At 43.6% G+C, this 21,874-nt stretch overlaps 1 protein-coding gene across 1 annotated transcript in view; it reads right to left on the bottom strand.

Annotated features, from left to right (window-relative positions):
* Nucleotides 1-21,073, bottom strand: part of ywhae1 (tyrosine 3-monooxygenase/tryptophan 5-monooxygenase activation protein, epsilon polypeptide 1) — a 46,421-nt gene extending 25,348 nt beyond the window's left edge. The window contains exon 1 of the mRNA XM_078422460.1: nt 20,739-21,073. Coding sequence (XP_078278586.1) covers nt 20,739-20,802 — 64 coding nt within the window. The 5' untranslated portion in view covers nt 20,803-21,073. The remainder of the gene's footprint in view (nt 1-20,738) is intronic.
* Between the last annotated feature and the right edge of the window lie 801 nt (nt 21,074-21,874).

The following is a 21,874-nucleotide window of genomic DNA, read 5'->3' as shown; positions in this document are numbered from 1 at the left end:
TCAATTTCCTGCACTTCACCAAGACTGAAAAGCTGAGTTGATTCAAGATATAAATCAATAAAAGATTAGGATATCAAGTAAAAATGTACATTTTAAAAAGTGCTCCCGTATCTAACGATTAAACCACCTTGCTTCAAATATCTGACGACTGGCTGAACAGGAATTTCACATATTCAGGCTGCCTTCTGGCACCATATCCAAATGAACAGAGCCAAGCTAAATATACGGACCATAGGGGAGGAAATGGTGTCCATTATTGCCGAATGTCCGTGTACTGGACTGTATTTTTGTTTAAATACATTATTGCCACCTGCTGGAAGTATTGGTACAGCAGCTTTAAGTTTCATTCCCTAGTAGACAGGCAGTTGTCACAAACAAGGAAGTGCAGCTCAGAAAGGGATAACCTCATGGTGTAGACAGTGTAATTCACCTGTGTTTAATCTGCTGCCATTCTTCCTCAGAGTTTGTTAGATGCAATGTCTTTTCACATTTGAATACAGTAAAGCATCAAACGACAGCTCGTCTCTGCTGGTCTTTATTGGATCAATTGTTTAGCTTGTTGAATAGCTGGATAGGGACATTCAGCGAGTCCAGTATAGTGAAAAGACAGCAACACAACAAGCTGCGCTAAAGGTGGCTCACATCGTTACATTGTCCATCCACACCTCCAAGCTATGGCAACAGGCAACCAAGACAACGCTTCACAGAATGAAGTCAAGTCTCTTAGTGCTCGTTCTTACCGCTCTTCAGCCAGTTCCAGTAGGGCCACCCTTAGAGCTCGGGCTAAAGCAAATGCAGCCAAAACCAGAGCAGCATTCGCTCAGAGAGGGAAAGCGATGAAGGTCGAGGCCGCTCGGCTTCAGGCCGAGGCCGCTCGGCTTCAGGCGACCTTAGAGGCCTTGCAACAAGAGAAAGAGATGAAAGCAGCCATTGCAGAGGCCGACACCATCGAAGCGGGTTTATTGGCAGAACAAGGGTCACCTAATAGATCACCAAGTCCTGTTCACTCTCAAAACCAACACGAGCGTACTCTGGACTACGTCATAGAGCAAGCCAGCATAATGTCAAGCCAACGCTTCACCAATCATGATATCGAGAGTGAAAGCATACTATTTGGTTCATTGCCGCCCGCCCATCAGACCAAGTCTAATCTGGCCAGTTCATTTCATAGGCATCACAGTCCCAGTAATGTCCAAGGAAACATGGAGCCTGAATTGGAGGATAGAAAGCCAATTTCAACCTTTCTGCTCGGTGACTTTATCGACTCTCCTCGAGCCAACAATGATATCAATCCCACCACCAAAGACCTCGCCCGCAGCCAGCTTGTTACAACGGGATTGACGACCTTTAATGACAAGCCCGAGAATTACTGGGCTTGGAAATCCTCCTTCCAAAGCGCCATAGCAGGCCTGCTTGAGTATAGGAGCAAAGAGGTCCTTCTGCAGTTGTACAGGGCCCTAGTGAGACCGCACCTGGAGTACTGTGTGCAGTTTTGGTCTCCAAATTTGAGGAAGGATATTCTAGCTATTGAGGGCGTGCAGCGTAGGTTTACAAGGTTAATTCCCGGAATGGCGGGACTGTCATATGTTGAAAGACTGGAGTGACTAGGCTTGTATACACTGGAATTTAGACGGATGAGAGGAGATCTTATCGAAACGTATAAGATTATTAAGGGGTTGGACACGTTAGAGGCAGGAAACATGTTCCCAATGTTGGGGGAGTCCAGAACAAGGGGCCACAGTTTAAGAATAAGGGGTAGGCCATTTAGAGTTGAGACGAGGAAAAACTTTTTCAGTCAGAGAGTTGTAAATCTGTGGAATTCTCTGCCTCAGAAGGCAGTGGAGGCCAATTCTCTAAATGCATTCAAGAGAGAGCTAGATAGAGCTCTTAAGGATAGCGGAGTCAGGGGGTATGGGGAGAAGGCAGGAACGGGGTACTGATTGAGAATGATCAGCCATGATCACATTGAATGGCGGTGCTGGCTCGAAGGGCCGAATGGCCTCCTCCTGCACCTATTGTCTATTGCCTGGGCCTTTCACCCGGAGAAGAGCTAGATCTTTTGATAAAATGGCTTGGAAAAGAATCCTCGGAGCAGGCAACAAGAATTAAGGCTATCAACATCAGACGTCCATCACCAGGTTTGATGATGGTTTGGCAGAGGCTTGAAGAAACCTATGGTTCACCCGAGTCTATTGAGCATGCCCTCTTTACCAAGCTTGAGAACTTTCCCAGGATCACCATCAGAGAGCCATACAAGCTACGTGAGCTCGGGGACCTTCTGTCAAAAATCGAAGCGGCAAAGTTTGATGGGTATCTACCCGGTTTGTCTTACCTTGACACCTCCAGGGGAGTTGAACCGATTGTTGAGAAGCTTCCTTATAACATCCAGGAAAAGTGGACCACCTTTGGGTCTAGGTATGAACTCCAGCACAACATCTTTTTTCCCCCATTTAGAGTGTTTGTCGACTTTATCCGCTTGGAGGCCAAAATCAGAATGGACCCCAGCTTCAATCACTGCTTCCCCCATCCAGCAATTGTCAAAAGAGAGAAAATAGAGAGACATGGTAAAATTCTCATCTCCGTCCACAGGACACAAGCATCTCCAACAACTCCTGAGACACAGAAATTCCGTGACCCAGCCAAGCTGTGTCCCATTCATGCTAAGATTCATCCATTAAAGAAGTGTAGAGCCTTCAGAGAAAAGAGCCAGGAAGACCGCAAACACTTCCTTAAGGAACATTCCATTTGTTTCTACTGCTGCTCCTCCACAAGTCATTTCGCCAAGAACTGTAATGCAGAAGTGAAATGTACTGAGTGCGACAGTGACAGACACCTCTCTGCTCTACATCCAGGCCCAGCCCCCTGGAAGTCCAAGCCATCTTCCACCGCATCTAAGCATGGCGGAGAGAAAGAGGTAGCGGCAAACCAAGAGATCACCTCCAGATGCAGAGGTGTGCGGTGTAGGGGTCAGCACGAGAGCATGTGTTGATATGTCTCATCTCAGTCTATCCAGAAGGACATCGTCAAGAGGCACGCAGGATGTACGCCATCTTAGATGAACAGAGCAACCGCTATCTCGCAAAATCTGAGTTCTTCAATATCTTTGAGATCAAAGGAAATCTTCAGCCATATACGCTGCGGATATGTGCTGGATTCAAGCAGACTGCAGGTAGAAGAGCTTCCGGTTACATGTTAGAGTCTGTGGATGAAAAGACATTGCTCCCTCTTCCTCTGCTCCTAGAATGCAATCAAGTGCCTAACAACCGTGCCGAGATCCCTACTCCCAATGCTGCGCGTCACTACAGCCATCTCAGACGCATTGCCAATGAGATTCCTCCACTGTATTCCAAAGGCCGAAATACATCAAGGTAGGCACTTCACTGAGGGTGCTGTGAGACAGGCTGGTTACTAGTTGGTTGGAGCGAAGAGGTGCATCAGTGGTTTCCTCTTCAGGTGCGTCATCTGCAGGAAACTCCGTGGTAGGAGCGAGTAGCAGCAGATGGCTGACCTTCCAGCGGAGCGACTACAAGTGGCACCACCCTTCACTTACGTGGGTGTTGACGTGTTTGGTTCTTGGGAGGTGGCGTCACGTCGGACCAGAGGACACAGCAACAGCAAGAGATGGGCCGTGTTGTTCTCCTACATGTGTAACAGAGTCGTGCACATCGAAGTGACAGAGCATGAGTGCTAGCAGCTTTATCCATGCCCTGGGGAGGTTTTTTTTCCATCAGAGGGCCAGCAAAGCAGATACAATCAGACTGCGGCACTAACTTTGTTGGTGCCAGTCAGGAGCTGAAGATGGGTGATTCAAGCACCAGCTCCGAAAGCGTCGAGAAATACCTCCAGGATCAGAAGGGTATATGGGTATTCAATCCGCCCCATTCCTCCCACATGGGTGGTGCGTGGCAGCAGATGATCGGTATCGCCCGGCGAATCATCGACTACATGCTCCTCCAGAATGGAGCAGCCCGCCTCACACATGAAGTCTTAACGACATTTATGGCAGAGGTCACAGCCGTGATTAATGCAAGACCCCTCTTCCCGGTGTCTTCGGACCCGGAGTCACCTTTCATCCTGACTCCAGCTACACTCTTAACTCAGAAGACAGGCATTCCCCTTCCTCCTCCTGATGACTTTGGGAAAGGAGTTCTTCTCAAAGAAGAGTGGAAGCATGTTCAGCGCCTAGCGGAAACCTTTTGGAGCAGGTGGCGTCAGGAGTATCTGGTCACTCTGCAATGCCGACGCAAGTGGTTGGACACAAGGCAAAATCTTAAAGAAGGAGATATCGTCCTCCTGAAGGACAACGGGCCAGAAGAAATGAGTGGCCTAAGGTAATCATCTCAAAGACCTTTCCAAGTCAGGATGGGAAGGTTCGGAGAGTGGAAGTCTGAATCTTCAAGGATGGAGGCCAGAAGCTCTACATCTGCCCAATCACAGAAGTGGTCCTCCTCCTGTGTCCCGAGGACTCTGGGGGTTAAATGGGAGATTTGCGTGTGGTCTGGGAGACCCCAGGCGGGGAGTGTACTGGACTGTATTTTGGTTTAAATGCATTATTGGCACCAGCTGGAAGTTTTGGTACAGCAGCTTTAAGTTTCATTCCCGAATAGACAGGAAGTTGTCACAAACAAGGAAGGTCAGCTCAGAAAGGGATAACCTCATGGTGTAGACAGTGTAATTCACCTGTGTTTAATCTGGTGCCATCCTTCAGTAACTCAGTGGGTCAGGCAGCATCTCTGGAGAACATGTACAGGTGATGCTGGGACCCTTCAGACTGATACAGTCTGCTGATTTACCCCAGCACTTTGTGTCGTTTTATTTTAAAACTAGGTGCCCTTGCTGCTGGCCTGCACCAACAAGCCCTTCTTCATCAGCCACTGCATGGTCCAGTTGACGCGGAAGTCATTACGACTCACATCATAGCTGTGGGTGCCAGCTTTCTTCAGGCCGCTGCCAAAGACAAAATGCACTCAGTCACCATAGGGCTTCCTCCCCTACTTCATCGCCACCTCCTCCTGCTTCCCCGCAGTCGCCGACATCTTCCAAGGTGGAGTATGTTGGCATCTACAGGGGAGGAGCAGAAGAGGGGGAAGGGTCCAAGTGGACAGAGCAACGGGAGGAAGCGACAGCAGAGGCTAACAAAGCTAACAGGAAGAGGCGGCCACTGGTGAGAGGGGAGGGAATCCCAGTGACCGAGCGCATCCCGTCCGTGGTGGCGGCCTGAAGAAAGCACTGTTCCCTGGAGCTACAACCTGAGGTGCAACAACAGCTGCGTGCAGCGGGTGAAGGACTCGCTGTTGAAGCTTGTGAGCTGGGAGTGGCGTGTAGAGGTCCATTCCCTAAAACGGACATCCGCTATAAATGGGTTAGTTAAAGCAAGGGTTTAGTGTGTTAATATGGTAATGACATTCAGACTGAATGTTTTTTGAATCTACCACTTTTCACTATGGAGAAAAACATGAAGGCTAGGAAACTTGGAACGATTAATGGAGATGTCCTGAAGATAGTCCATATTATGTTCGAGGTGGTGCTGGATGTCCTATGGCACATGAAGATAAATAAATCTCCCAGACCTAATGAGATATGCCAGGGGATGCTGTGGGAAGATCGAGAGGAAATTGCAGGAGCCCTACGTGGGAAACACGAATCATTGTTAAGGCACGTGCAAGGTGCCAGATGACTGGAGGATATCGAATGTTGTGTCACTATTTAAGAAGGGCGGTGCCTGGGAACTATAGACAGTGAGCCTAACATGGATGGTAGGTAAGTTACTGGAGAGGTTTCTGAGGGATAAGATAAAAACATTTGGACAGACAGGGGACTGGTCAGGGATAATCAGCATGATTTTGTATGTTGGAGATAGTTTTATGAATCCAATTGAGGTTTTTTGGAAATAACCAAAAAGGTTGGCTAGGACAAGGCAATAGACACAAAAAGCTGGAGCAACTCAATGGGACAAAGCATCTCTGGAGAGAAGGAATGGGTGATGTTTCGGGTCGAGACCCTTCTACAGACCGTCTCAACTAGAAACGTCACCCATTCCTTCTCTCCAGAGATGCTGCCTGTCCTGCTGAGTTACTCCAGCCTTTTGTGTCGATCTTCGGTTTAAACCAGCATCTGCAGTTCCTTCCTACACAAGTTTCTGTATGGTAGGCTACCTCAAGTCCCATTTCTCACATCATGTTCCTTTGTATAATAAGAAACATGAAAGGCATCTTTTCACCCATCCTACTGCAGGCAATGTATCCTACAATTAGGCCTGGACTTGTGGAAAGTAACAAAGTAAATTTCTTCCCAATGCTATCTGGAACCAGGACCATGACCTCAGAATAAGGGAATCCTAAATTAAAGTTGTAGAGGAATTTCTTCGCACAGAGTACAAAGGGCAAAATCATTTAAAATATTCAAGACAATGATTGAAAACATTTAAACTACAAGACAAACAAGGGACATCAAGTGTAGAAAAACAGCACTGAGCCCAAGAATGCATAGCCGTGACCTTACCGATTGGCAGAACAAGCGCAAGGGGTCAATTGGTATACTTCCTCATCCTGTTTCGGATGTTAAACTCCTATTTTGCACTTGACGATTTGCTATTTACTTCCCTTACCACAATTCACTGCATCCCTGATCTTAACACAAACCATTTTTTGCCCACCACATTCCCTAAAATCAGGAGGTAGGCATTACCAATATTTCTTGCACAAACGGTAGTGCTCAGACAAAGGAAGGAAATGACAGTTAAAACCAACCATTTATTTGCCCGATGCTCACTTGTCTCAGAATACAAACATTCTGCAAAGGTCAGCACAAAATGAAAATCTATCACTTAGACAATAGGTGCAGGAGTAGGCCATTCGGCCCTTCGAGCCAGCACCGCCATTCAATGTGATCATGGCTGATCATTCACAATCAGTACCCGGTTCCTGCCCTCTCCCCATACCCCCTGACTCCGCTATCATTAAGAGCTCTATCTAACTCAACTAACTAACTTAACTGATCTATTACCACAGATTTAATTTCTTTAGGGATGGCGACCATTTTCTAAAATATGACTTGTGCAATTTCCCCCTACCCATCCATTTTTAAATTGGAAAGTCTATGCTAAAATGAGCAACCCTCTCTACTTCAAAGTAACTAATATTCAGGGCACACACCTAGAACCACATCCAAGCAACTTCTAAGCAGACACGAGACAATAACTAGGTTGGGAGGGATAACTGGACAGTGAACGTGACATCTTGCTCCCAAACACAACTTGAATTTCCTACAGCTACTTTGATTAATTCAAACCAGGTTAGCGATGTTTTGGGCCGAGACTCTTGGGGGGGGGGGGGGGGGGCAAGAGAAAAGGGGAAGCTGGAAGAGAGGAGGGGCAGGTAATAGGTTGATATGGATGAGGGGGTGGGGGTGAGCAGAGAGAGATGGGAGAGTGGGAGGGGTTTGTCGTTGATTAAAATTAGATAATTCTAAGTTCACACCATTGGGTTGTAAGCTATCCAGCGCAGTACAAATTGTTCCTCCAGTCTATGTGTGGCCCCACTCTGGAAATAGAAGTGGTCCAGGACAGAAAGGTCAGTATGGGAATGCAAAAGTTAAAATGGTCAGCAACCCCAGGGATCCAGCAGGCTATGGCAGACCGAGCACAAATGTTGCCGAGTCTGCAATTAGTCTCGCCAATGTACAGGAGGCCACATCAGGAATATTAGATGAGATTAGACGATGTTCACATGCACATCAACAATACATCTATTAAGCTAGTTGCAGTGTCTAAAGTCAGACACTCACTTTAAAGTGCCATATAAATTCCAATTCCAGCATTGTTTTTGTTCAAGCAAACACAAATGTTTGAGCCTTTAACATTCAACCAAGTCTCCTGTTGGCAGTGAAAATCAGGATTTATTTCATGCTCTCATGTAAATGCTCATTTAATACATAACGGACCAGTTTCAAACCAATGAGAATGATAAAGCATTCTCAACCGTACCAATTTGATTACCAGACTACATTGCATTTAAGTACAGGGAAAAGTTTAAATAGTTTACGAGTCAAACTTGTTGGGAAATTGAACAAGCATAGATGGGCATCTTGTTTGGCATGGATGGGTGGACCAAAGGTCATGTTTCTGCTCCATATGATTCAATGACTATACCAATTGGTCTTGAAGCATATACTCTCGTCATTGGGGCAGTTGGATTAGATGAGTAAATCAAATTTTACCCGTATGTCAGAACATTGCCATGCACACAGGCCCAAGTCTATCCAGATTGAATAAAAATAAACAGAATTCAATCCACCTGCAAGGCAAATAAAGATACAAGAATAAACGTAACCTGCAAAATTGAAATTAAGTAATCCCTGATCATTACTTTCAACCCAGCATAGTTTTATTCATTACTTTGTACATGCTTCCACTACTGGGACTTAAACTACCCAGTTCAATTTCCAGCAATTAATGATCAAAACTTGTAGAGCTGTTAATGCAGTTTAAAAAAAAAAGAAAATAAAGGATTCATGCAAGTAGAGTAAACTAAATTTAAGGATATGGTAACCATTATACATGAAATAAGTAAAATAAAAAAATGGTCAAAATAACAGCGACTACAGGAGATAGCAATATCGCAGAACTACTCAACTGAATATTTCAAATTAGTTTATTACATAAGTGCAATGGAGGAAAGGCCTATTTTAGGCAAATTCATGTTTTTAAGTTCTTATCTCCAAACTCCAACACTGGTACAGTATGTGCAATAAATGGCCAAAGCAATTCAGTACAAATATCATCCACTCATTTGGTAAAGTTAAGGAGCGGTTCTCAAATGAAACACAAGCAGTAAATCCTTGTTTCCAAATAAAGTCCAACCCTTTAGAGAGCCACGGCAAACAGAATGCAAATATGCTTAGTTCTGAAGATAACATTGCTTAAATATGCTATTTAACTGCAAATTTAAGTTTATAATCTGCCGAGCTAGGAGATCAAATCAATCAAGGCCCCTACAATTGGAAACAAATGAGTTGGTATTTTAGTGATGAATTAATAAAGATTTAGACAAAATTACGTGGGTAATAATTCAGATTTTACAAAAATCAGTTTAACATTTTTTTTGCATATTTTTTTGGTTTTGTTTAAGGTCCATTTCGTCCAAGATACAGCTTACTATCCAACATCTAACGCCAGTCAATAGAAAATGCCACTCATGGCTCCTTCTTTAAACTATGTACATAATCTTCCATCTTAAAAACATAAATGGTCTTGAGCAATCTTCTGTGCACAGATGTGGTGTTAAATAGAAATTCTGAAATGTGACCATCTTTTTCAATTCCAAGGAATTTTCAGCACACTGGAAAGGTATTTCTGAAATCATCGATGAGAACGTGGATTTTAACTAGCTGTTCAACCTGTTACAACTTTGGAAAAAGATTATGCCTGTCGGATACAATTGGCTACTCAAACTGGTGACGTCACCGTTACTGGAGTCTTTCTCAGCTAATAACTGAAGGAACAGTAAATGGAGACAGTAAACAGAGCAGCTGCAAGCACCATCTTTTTGCTGCAAATCATAAAACCCAACCTACCCCCAAGCAATTTTTTGTACCAAAATTGCTAATTTCCCCCCACAATTATTAATGACATCTCCAACATTTCAAGCATTGCAATTTATTGAAATCCTAAAGAAAGCATGGTCATGGAAATTCTGACAGAAACAAAGGCAGCCCATAGAAAATTAAAAACAAATCCTGACATGCAGATTAACATTGCGATCATTTTTGACATTGCAACATGGTTGTACTTTTGACATGGTTTCTAAATATCTACTTGCCATGTAAAAACTAATCTTGTAGTTGCACTCAACAACTCTTACAAACAGAACCACAGCAGTGTGGATCCTTTGTATAGCGCAGGGATCCCCAAACTATGGCCCGCGGGTCACATCCGGCGAGCCACGAGATTTTATCCGGCCTGCAGCAAGCTCTTAGGCCGCGGGGACTGGAGGCAGGGATGCGGGGATTCTGAACAACAACTACACTTGTGTTTGTTCTTATTTCGCTGCGTTAGAGGGAGATGGGGCCGGGGAAGCAGATCTCGCTGGGAGAGAGGAGGGGGAGAGAGGGAGGGGTGGAAGGGAGGGAGGGAGCCGCAAGTGGCAGCGCTCCTTCACCGGACCCTCTGACACCCTCCCCGCTCTCCCCCCCCCCCAAGTGGTGGTCACTGTATTTTATGTCTTATAAATAATTGTATACCTACAGTATATATATACTCCAATATTTCAAGCTCTTTTAAAAAATTGAATATTATTTATTTGTTGTTTATATAAACCTAATGTGGACTAATCTAACCTAACCTAGTTTAACCTTTCCTAATCTAATTTAACGTAACCTAGTCTAAACTTATTTTTAGTTCATTAAATTTATAAAACTCACACTTCTTTATTTTTTCCTACGGTCCGCAAAAATGTGCCAAATATATAATGTGGCCCTCATGCTGAAAGGTTTGGAGGCCCCTGGTCCAGCGCAACAAAGTGGTGTACCCAATTTAAATGGATTTAAATCACCAGAACTTCTGGATAAACATTTCTCATTTCTAACAACTTGATTTGAATCCTATCACAGACTTAATGACATTTCTTTTAGATGACTGTAAATTATGACATCACATCATGATAATCCCACAAAAAAAAGGGATTTTAAGACTGTATTAAAGCCAACTTTCACTCAAGGCACGTCTGAAGCTTGAATACAGAAATTGGAATAGTGAAATCTGGATCACAGTGGAGCCATAGAAATGCTACGGTGTCTTTAAAATAAGCATCAAATTAATAAATCACTGAACATTCCAACCTGAGATCCTGCATATGATAGAACATTCATTTCAAATGCAAAGGCATGTTTAGCAGTCACTGCACAGTTAAAAGGGTTAAAGCTGAAAAGCTGATTTCCACTGTGTGCCATGTTGTTATGGTATTAATGGATTTCCTTAAACTATATATTTGCTCTTTATACATAAATGTTCAATAGATTCCAAACAACATTCACAATCAGCACATTTGCAAAAAGGTGGTCACGTAATGAAGTTGTTGTGCATTGTGCCTTGAAATTCGTTTAATGGTTTATTTTTTGTTAAAGTTCATCACAAAAATGTAGCAAATTGAATATTACTGAGAAGCCTGGGAAAGTAGAGGATAATTAGAAATATCTAAAACATCTTATTACATATGTCAATAATGCTTTCACAATACAATGATAGCTCCAAGCAGAATGTTGTTAGAATTTTCAGGAAATGTCTTTAACAGTAGAAAATCTTTAGCTACTTCTGTAAATGTTCTATCTGCTCAATCCCAGCCTCAACATTAAATTATAAAGAGCTTCCTCCTACCAGCTTTACAATAAACTATTTAACCCCCTTTATTAAAGATCAGAAAGTACCATAGCCAAATTATCTGAACTGTCATGGATAGAACCGCAGAGATCAGATTAAAGTAAGCTAAGCAGGCTTTGAGTTTGATTGAGTAGTCACGAGAGGTCTGTTCGAACAAAATGCACTTGACAACCAGAAACTAGTCATAACGTCGGGGCAGTTAATTTGAATAATTAGTAGTTGCTAAAGGGAAGTAAACCTCTTGAAATTTGACGCACAAAAATATTAGTAAGAGCAGTAGATAAACAGCTGGCGGTATCAATTGACTACTTGAGGATCATGTGGTACAGTTGAGAATTTCAGTAAATAAGCTGAGCGCTACGAGGAATGCAACTTATTTGTGTTTCACGATTAACAACTAAATGTCCAAAACAGTAGAGACTCTTTTACTTATAATGGGACAAAGAAATTATGTTTCACTGGGGATAAAGGCAATCTTTCTAACAGATGCAAACAAAGCTGTGATCCCAGATTAAGGACGTTCCCATGATTTGGTGGAAGGATGGACATCATGTTGTCGGTTTTTGCACACCTCATAGCCAAGGCTAAGAATATGCTTTTGAGGCCATGGGTTTAAAAGGCTCAATATTTAGAATACATTTGTATTGCAATAAATTATGCAAATTTTGCAAGTCACATACCTTACAGCAGCATTTAAAAAGATATCATGTGGAAGATTTCAAAATAATTCCAAATTAAATTCAAATGTTGACACCATTACTGGAATCAAACTGCAATTATAAACGATAAATCCTCACAACACTGCCTAACAAGCAATACCTGTTCGGAAAACAGCATCACCATGCATCCGACACATTTTGAACAGGATCATTTTTAACTAAAGCTTTGAAAGTCATTCCGATACACAATCACGCATTCATCCACAGCTGGGAGTTTTAAAACAGCAACAATATCTCCAATTGACAAATTACTTTAGCAACCAATCAGCCTGCAATTGCTTCTGAAATATGATGCCCTTAACTCCAGAGTTCTCTCTGCTCTTAAGTGATACATTGAATGGTATTTTACACTTTAACAACTCTTGGTAAAGTCATTCCTAAACATCCTCCAAGAAAATATGTTTTGAAGCTGACTGGTTCCCAAAGTACTATTCTCATTTATAACCCTTGCTTAGATTCTTAAATTATCTAATCCGCATACCAACAGCACCTGATCATTGAATTTATTTGCATTTTGCTCTGTTGCTAATTTCCAGGCGCAGGAAGAGCCACGATAATTAGCATCAGCCTCTCTACTTTAGTAAAGGAAGCGAAGAAATGGATAAAATGTCAGCCAGGATACCAATCCTCGTAAGAGACCGACCGGAAGGAAGTTCATATGGAAAGGACACAGTCACGCTGAGCTATGATGATTGCAGCATTCAAAAAGCTTTCCCACCATCCAGGCTGCAAGACAACCAGTAAATTGACAACAGAACATTCTTTCTTTGTGCGTTACCACAGATAGCGAAAGAGGAGCTGCAGATGTGTAGTAGTTAGACTAGCAGACAAATGTCCGTATGCTTGGATAACTGAACCAAGTCTGAATCACATTGGAGCAGCTGGGGAGATAATTAAATCTGAAATTGAAATTCATTTGTAAATAGAGCTACTGAATAGTTAAAACCATATCCAAATCTTTTACTTGCTCAAAAAAAAATCTGTCATCATTGCCACGACTAAACTCCAGATCCGCCAATGCAATTCATGTCTACATATGCAGCTGGGAGAATCTTGAGACAGAATGAACATCTTTTAGCAAGGAATTTCAGGGAGCATTTAGAGATGACAATAAGCAACATCACATTATATAAACAAATTTTTTAAAAGGCAACTTCTCAAAATTGTTACATGAATTGAGTGATACGGACGTACTAGTGCTACAGTATCGTCACTATATGGACGCTACATATATAAGACCTCCTGCGATGCTTAATCTCTACAAACAATTTTTCCTCATTACCATACTTTTACCATAAAATTCTCCTCCACTAGTTCATTAAAACCTGCTCCATTACAGGCAAAGATCATATGATATTGAACACTTTCTCCCTGACTGTATTGAGCATCATCCTCTTACCCCAAAAGGATTCCCATTCATCATCTTTTAAAAGGGGGAAAATTAACCTTGAAATAAATATTTCCAACAAAAACAACCCCACATACCAAAATAAGCAAGCAGGGTTTTCTTTTGGCGTCCGGGGAAGCAAACTTATAATAAAAATCATCACCTTTCACCTTAAAAGTTCTTCCATGCAATTTAAAAAAACCTTTAATTTATTTTGGTACTTTGATGGAGATCAGTGTGCAAGAAAGCAACCCAGAACAAGCAAAGACATAGAGGAGATCCACACCTTACGGAGATGCATTCCTAGAAAACAATCTGTCACATTTTCCGTACCATCGCTATTCCCATCGAATCCCATGTTATAAGCGGAGAAGTGTGCCTTCAGGATATTTCTCTCACATTAAGCCATTTAATCAGCAATGACAAAGTGATCCACTGCCATTAGTTAACAGTTATGGCCAACATTAGACTTGTGCATTGCACAATCATGTATTAGGAAAGATTTTAGGAAAGGGTGGTTATCAAGGAAGTAGGTGAGATCTGAGATTCATAGGAAGATAGCATGCAGTTCAAGAGAGCAATGGGATAAAGCACAATGTCGGAAGTGGAGTAAAGACTGAAGGATTATTTTAAGGAGCCAGTGCAAGAGCCCACAATGCAGCACCTCACAGTAAATGCCTTGCAGAAATGTGGCAATGCTGCGTTCTGTAACGTTTGTTCATATGTTCTCGGACTGGAGAGGGCATGGCAAAAGAGGGACTCGGCTACCAACTGAATCTACATGGTGACATCATAGCCAAAGCATAATGCTCCACGGTATTGAGGGACTAAAAATAAAAACTGAGTGTTTCTTTTGCATTGTTTAAGAATAAGGGGTAGGCCATTTAGAACTGAGATGAGGAAGAACTTTTTCAGTCAGAGAGTGGTGAAGGTGTGGAATTCTCTGCCTCAGAAGGCAGTGGAGGCCAGTTCGTTGGATGCTTTCAAGAGAGAGCTGGATAGAGCTCTTAAGGATAGCGGAGTGAGGGGGTATGGGGAGAAGGCAGGAACGGGGTACTGATTGAGAGTGATCAGCCATGATCGCATTGAATGGCGGTGCTGGCTCGAAGGGCTGAATGGCCTACTCCTGCACCTATTGTCTATTGTCTATCCCCCACCCCCGAAATTTCATTTCAGACATTAATTGCTGAAAGGTTATGAACATGAACATTATTTCGTCACCCAGATACTACCTAACGTGCTGCATTTACAGATTTTTTGAACACTTTTGGAAAATGAAGTTTATAAAATGCCATGTTCAACATATGTAACCCAACGTTAGAAACGGGGCGGTAGAATGCTGGAGTAACTCAGCGGGACAGGCAGGGTCTCGACCCGAAACGTCACCCATTCCTTCTCTCCCGAGATGCTGCCTGACCTGCTGAGTTACTCCAGCATTTTGTGAATAAAGGGACAGGCAGTATCTCTGGATAGAAGGAATGGTGACGTTTCGGGTCGAGGCCCTTCTTCAGACATTAGAAATGGGGTGAATACAGAACACAAACAAAATGCCCGGAGGACCAGAGGGAGGACCGGCGCCCATCCCAGCATGCGTCACGGTGTAGTGCGGCGGCAGAGAATTCACAAGATGGCCATCCCCGCTGAGCTGGAGGCTTCAGCTCCACGCCCGGCCCACAGGAGAAATGGGGCAGAGGTCAGTGCCTTTTCCCTGTCCCCCCTTGCGCACCCACAGCCAAGGGGGCACTCCCCGCCCGGCAACGGGTCCACAGTTGGGCCGAGGGCGGGGTGGAGGGTAGGAGCGGTGATGAAGGGGATAGGGGTGGGGGGGATTGAGGGAGAGGGACGGGGGTGCTGCACCAATTCAGGAGAGGTTTGGATCCAACAGGTCCACTTAGTCTAGTCCTTCCTAGAATTCCGATTCGAAGGCTCCATAAAATATCAGGCAGTCTTTCGTAGTATAACTTTTACCAACAATAACCCACCTCCTTTATGCCATCTGTTTACCATGACAACCAATCATAATTAGATCTGTCAAATCATTGACTAAATACCAAACCTCAAGCTTTGAACACACTCCTCTACATTTTATGTTCCAAATCTGTTCCCTGTACAACCTTGCAATTTACTTGGTTACTTCATTAATTTGGCAATGAATTTAGTCGAACATGGCTTTGCTCTCTCCCAATCCATGGTCCCTCTGCATCAACACAGTAATTGGTTTGATAATTACCTACTGTTTTTTAGCTTTCAGAATACTTTCCAGTTTTTCCACAAATTACAGAATTATTTTCTGAAAGATGTCTCAACAATAATCCATCGTCTTCCTTCACCTGTCCCTAATGTATCTCACCCTGACAGTTCGCTTTACCTTTTATGATTGTCTGAAATTCATGCTCCTTCACGGTGTTTATTGCTTTATTTTCTGTCTAGCTTAATCTATCCTCAAAAATCCTCCTTAAAACCAAGAGTCAATCACCATTGTCCAATTTTTTTCAGTGCGTTCAAACATAATGCCCAGCATTAAGCTTCAAAAATAAAACATAGCATGGTGGAACACACATTAGAGGACATGACCCAATCATTTCTGGTACATATCAATGTCCATTGTGTACTTAAAATCTGAAGACTTGACTATATCATCAAGCTTCTACTTAAAACAGTATGCGATGCCCTATTCTTACTTTAATTTGTCTCTGCACTGAAGCCAATATTTCATAATCAATGCAGAAACAAGGAACTGCGGGTGCTGGTTTATAACAAACATAGACAAAGTGCTGGAGTAACTTAGCTGGCTAGGCAGCATCTCTGGAAAAAAAAGGATGGGCAACATTTCAGTCAGGAGTCCAAAAAAGTGTCCCAACCCGAAAAGTCACCCATCCTTTTTCTTCAGAGATGCTGCCAGACCCGCTGAGTTACTCCAGCACTTAGTGCCTATCTTTTATAATCAATAGACCAAGTGGACCCATTGGGCCCAAACCTCTCCTGCATTGAAGCAGCACCCTCTCCTCCCCCCTCCCTCCCTTACCCTCCCCCCACCCACTCCATCCCCCTCAACCCCCCTTATCCTCCCTCGTCCCTCCTAAGGAGATAGATTTAAACTTTAAAATGTGAATAACTTTAAATATATAACACCGATTTCAATGAAACTTCTTCCATTAGCACCAAAGGGACGACAGTGAGTAAGGTGGGCCTAAAATTGTCACGCTATCGTGTACCGTTTTGGCTGTAATTCAGGAACAAATTCCACTACAAGCTACTTCAACTAAGGAATAGCAGGGATCATTTACATAACTACCACATTTATAATTAAGTGCTAGAAATTCTCAAATCTCCCAAAGTACTCATAAACTCATCCCAACTGAGAATACATTTGTCCTCTCAGGATATAGAAACATCAACATTAATCGCTACTGCAGCTTGGTAGTTAATCTACATATTGCCAATTTTCATTAAAACTGAAGCTTTTTAGCTTCCCTGATGGCAAACCTGGTCATGCTGGGCGGAACTAAACATCGGTTATCTTGTCACATCTACACACCCCTGCAGACTTCAGCATCAATTCTGGGCAAACAGTACTAATGCAGTACAGATGTGGGATCCAAGGCTCCACCTGGTTAAAACAGAGTCACATAAGCGCCAATCCATACATCTCTGCCATAACAAACATCAAAATTAGGAACTGGTCACTTTTGTTAGTGCAGAGCATGTTATGCAAGTAGGACTGCCCCGCTTACCTACATTAATAAGAGACCTCACAACACTGATTGTATGGTCCCTTAGGATGTTATGAGGATATATTACCACATGGTATAAAATAAATGTATTTGTTCTTTAAGGACCACACAATAGACCCCAATTGCATTTTTAGCATGTTGGTAATTACCTGATCCGAGTTACAACAGTAATAGGGCAGCCACAAATGGCCCTCTGGCAATGTGGATTTCCAATTCACATTATTATTTGCCGCTCTCACTGGCAAATTAACAAGATTAGGCCATTTGATCAATATACTGACACGGTCTGGTTGCTGGCCTGTTTCCGGCTGTATCTATATGATATGATATGATAATACCTGGTAAAGTATCTAAATTTAAGATGTTCTACTACTTAAAGGTACAATCAAATCCTGGCTGATTTAATGACTGGAATGAAAGTGCAGAAGTCCCACCCACATAACTGGCAGGCAGATGCCAAGGATGTCTTAGTCACAGATCTTGTGGCATTTTCAATCTCACGAGCCACTATTTCATGCCCACTAAATGGGCAAGGATGGAGGTACTGTACATGCCATGGTATACAATCAAAATAAAAAATAATGGAGGAAGCAAATGGGTCAAATTCCAGAACCATGTCTCTACTGCCTCAAATTATGGAAATTCAGCATGTCCCCAATAACTAACAAATTTCTACAGCATCATAGAAAGCAATCTGTTGGGATGCATCAGAGCTTGGTACGGCAACAGTGCTGACCAAGACAGCAAGAAATCTCAGTTGTGAATGCAGCTCAGTCTATCACACAAACTACCCCCTCCCCCTCTAGACTTCCACTACACTTCACACTACTTTTCAAAAAGCAGCCAACATAATCAAGGGTTACTCACACCGTACATTGTCTCTCGTTCCTTTGGGCAGAAGATACTAAACCTTGTTAGCTTGTACCACCAGATTCAAAAACAGCTTCTTCCTCCACTGTTATCAGACTCGTGAATGCAACACAATGCTTGGGGGACGTATTCCCAATGTTCTAATCTACCATGTTGCAGCCTTTTGCACTTCATTTGTACTTTCTCTGCGGCCATGACACTATATTCTTCATTTTCTCTTAGTACATTGTTGTACTTATCTATTGTAGGATTGCACTCGTTTATGGTAAGAATTTCCTGGATCGCACAAAAATAAATTTTCCACTATATCTCAGTACATGATAATACCAGAAAGACTAGAGTCCATGCAAACTAAAATTCTGAACTTTGAACCAGTTTAGGAGACAAGAAATTCCGCTACAATTAAACTGCAGATGGTTGAATTAAAATTGGCTGGTGGGACAACTAATATCAGTTAATCAGATCAAAGAATTCATTGTCTTTCCCCAAATTATCCAGTTCCATGTAGCCCATTAAAAGGAGCCATTATTTTCCAATATTAAACGATTTAAGATAAATGCGTCTACGTAATGCACATATTAATTTAAAAATAACACATGGGAGACTTGTTTACAAATGAAACTTTATTTGTTGCAAATATGAATTATTCTCGTCTCACCTGCCCATCATTTCATGTCGTTGTTCAAATTAAATAAATATTGTTAACAGCTTTTTATTAGTTTCAGAGCAGTTGGAATCAGCACGTGATCTCTGCAGATGAAATGCCATAACACCACCAGGTTAAGTATTTTTAACATACAAATGAGTGTTTCTGAAAAAAGATACCACTCCTTCTCGTCACAGGCCTCGATTAAATCATATGTAAATTAAGATTTTTTTAAACTACAATGTTCAATGTAATCACGTCTGTAAGACGACAATCTTATTAGCCTGGCATGGAGCAACCATTCGGGTATCTGATGGCATGGAGCAACCATTCGGGTATCTTCATCCACAAAGAATCTCAAACCAATTCTGTGGCCAAACCATTGTATCACATGCTGCCTGGGAGCCAGTGGTTGGATAGATGCATTATGCTCTCTGCTTATGCCACCTACACACCCGCATAATAGCAGCACTAGCAGGAATCACTGTACAATTGTACTTAAGTGTAGAATTGGCAAAAAAAAATCGTTCAATGATGATGGCTGAATTAAGTGATAGATGCAAGATTACCACAAACCCTTTTAATGGCCTAAATACTTGACTTCATCAGAACTCAACAACCTTGAATCAAAACTGCAAGATCTCGCCCAGCCTGTCAGCTTTCTGAATGTAAAAATAAAATGCACCAAGAGTGCCTCACTTTTGACATACACAAGGTACAACCATGTTAAAATAAAAGCCCCCAATGGTTTTTGGATAATACATGATACAGGGTGAAATCTGAATACAGGTGTAATGTCATTAATCTCCTTATAACTGTAAAACATGAATAGCTTCCCAGCCTTCAAAAAGTAATTGGGCATTAGTATAGAGACAATGAAATGAATACACTGCCACAGAGGCATGACATTGCTAAACATTAACAATGCTTGATTTGATTGTATAGCTGAAGGAACTGATTTTAAAACTGTTTGTCTCAATTAACAATTCAACAGATGAGCTGTTTGGTTTAAGCAAGATGTATTTTAATAGTTTTTTTTGCATTTCATCACTATTCAACTCCAAAGCTACACATTGCCATGACTATGATCACAGAACCCAGACTAATACTTAAAAATAGAAAAACAATTATCCCAAAAAGCATTCACTGGTTTGTTTTTTAATCAATTCAATAGGACAAGCCAAATGAGTGAAAAAGAATAAGTAAAAACAGCATGTTATTGGACTTTTAAAAACTGCTTGGCCTTATTCCTCGGCATGTGTGCGCCAAGGGTGACATGCAACTTCCGCCACGGCAGAGGAAAAAATCCTATTGTGCAATTATTCAAAGCCATAATATATTAAAAGGGGTATTTTTAAAATTCTATGTAAAATACATTTAAACAATTTGTAATTAGCTTTCTTCGAGGGTCTGAATGGGGACAAATACCATTAAAATCCTTTAAAATAAGTACGACACGGGGGAGGGGGGAACGACCCTGCCCCCTCTCATTGACCCCTCCATGAATGCAGGAAACGATTCATCGCCATTCTGGGCAGGGAATGGGGGATCTGGTCGAACCGGTTTGATGGTGGGGCTGGCAAAAATATCCCTGAGAAAATGCATTTAAATTAAAGAGGAAACGGCTAGGAAGGAAAATGCAGGGAAAAGTAAAGAGGAGGGGAGCCTGCGGCGGAGGCACCGCGCCATGCCGAGAAAGGGAGGGGTCGGTGCGGAGTGGGGAAACAGGGTGGAGAGAGGGTGCGGATTAGGGATCAGCCTCCCACCCCACGACGTACACGTGTCCATGGCGAGGGGAAGGTGGGGAGCAGGGGTGGGGGAAGGAGGAAGAATGGGGAAGGGGTGTGGAGGGAGCGCGGGCTCCGAGCCGCCGCCGGCCGCCATTTTGTGCAGTTGTATGGAGCCGGTAGCCGTGGGCGGGGAGCGGGCTAAACCCCGCCGGGATGCGAGACACCCCGGCACCCCCGCCCTAAAACATCACCCCCTTCCCTCCCCACTATCCACTCACCGTCATAGCGCTCAGCCTGCTCGGCCAGCTTGGCTTGGTAGACCAGATCCTCGCGGTCATCCATCTTCTCCGGCGGGGGGGAAGCTGAGGCGCTCGACGGGGGGGAGGGCTTTCTCTCTATCTACCGGGAAGGGGGCTGGCCGAGTTTTATTTTTTTCAAGACGCTAAAAAAAATAAAGTTAACGGATGCTCTACGCTGCTTTATTCGTGGGAGGAAGATGGTGTGAGGAGAAAGAGACACCGATGAACGAGCGCCGTGCTCAGGACACACCAGCCTCGCACCCGCCGCCGAGCAGCTGCCAAAATGGCGGACGACAGAGTGTAGTTCCGGGCCGGGTCTGCCGGGCGCTTGCGCCTCACCAGCCCAGCGCCGACGGTGATGAGGCTAGCGCACTTTTTTCCCACAGTCCCTGCTTCGTTGTGGGCGCGCACATGCGTAACGAAGGGAAAGAGTGCGGCGGAAGGATACCGGGCGAGCTTTCTTCCACCGCCCTCGAAAAGGCACAAAGCACATAGTGCCGGGCACCGCGCCCTCGGTGCCTCGCCCGAACCGTCCGCCATGTACTTCGGCGCAGCGGAGCGCAGACACAAAGAGAAGCGAAGGCCACTGTGTCAAGTCACGCTTGGAAAATAGTGCGGTTGCCAGCAGCGTGTGGGCGTAGAGAGCACAGCATGTACACGTAGATACTGCGAACTCTTCATCAAAGATTGCATTCCTCATAATGCTCCCCCCCGGGTGAATTCTCCTCACCCATTTAAGACGCTTTTCACTTCTGGAACACAGCGCCCAAGCGCCCAAGCATTGCCCATGTGGTATTTTCAATAAAGGCCACCAATGTAATTTCTCAGCAAGATGGCATCAGTCAATCAGTCAGACGTTAGTGCAGGAATGGCGGCGGGTTGCCCCACTCACTGTGGGAGGGATGATGAGGGAGCGCCGCGCCGTGGGAGGGGCGGTGAGGGAGCGCCGCGCTGTGGGAGGGATGATGAGGGAGCGCCGCGCCGTGGGAGGGGCGGTGAGGGAGCGCCGCGCCGTGGGAGGGATGATGAGAGAGCGCCGCGCCGTGGGAGGGGCGGTGAGGGAGGCCCAACTGTTGGAAGGGGTGGTGCACCTCCCACCAACATGAAGTCCTCCA

Source organism: Rhinoraja longicauda, chromosome 26 (genome assembly GCF_053455715.1).
Source record: "Rhinoraja longicauda isolate Sanriku21f chromosome 26, sRhiLon1.1, whole genome shotgun sequence".
Taxonomy (NCBI): domain Eukaryota; kingdom Metazoa; phylum Chordata; class Chondrichthyes; order Rajiformes; family Arhynchobatidae; genus Rhinoraja; species Rhinoraja longicauda.
This window is presented reverse-complemented; position numbering and strand designations above follow the sequence as displayed.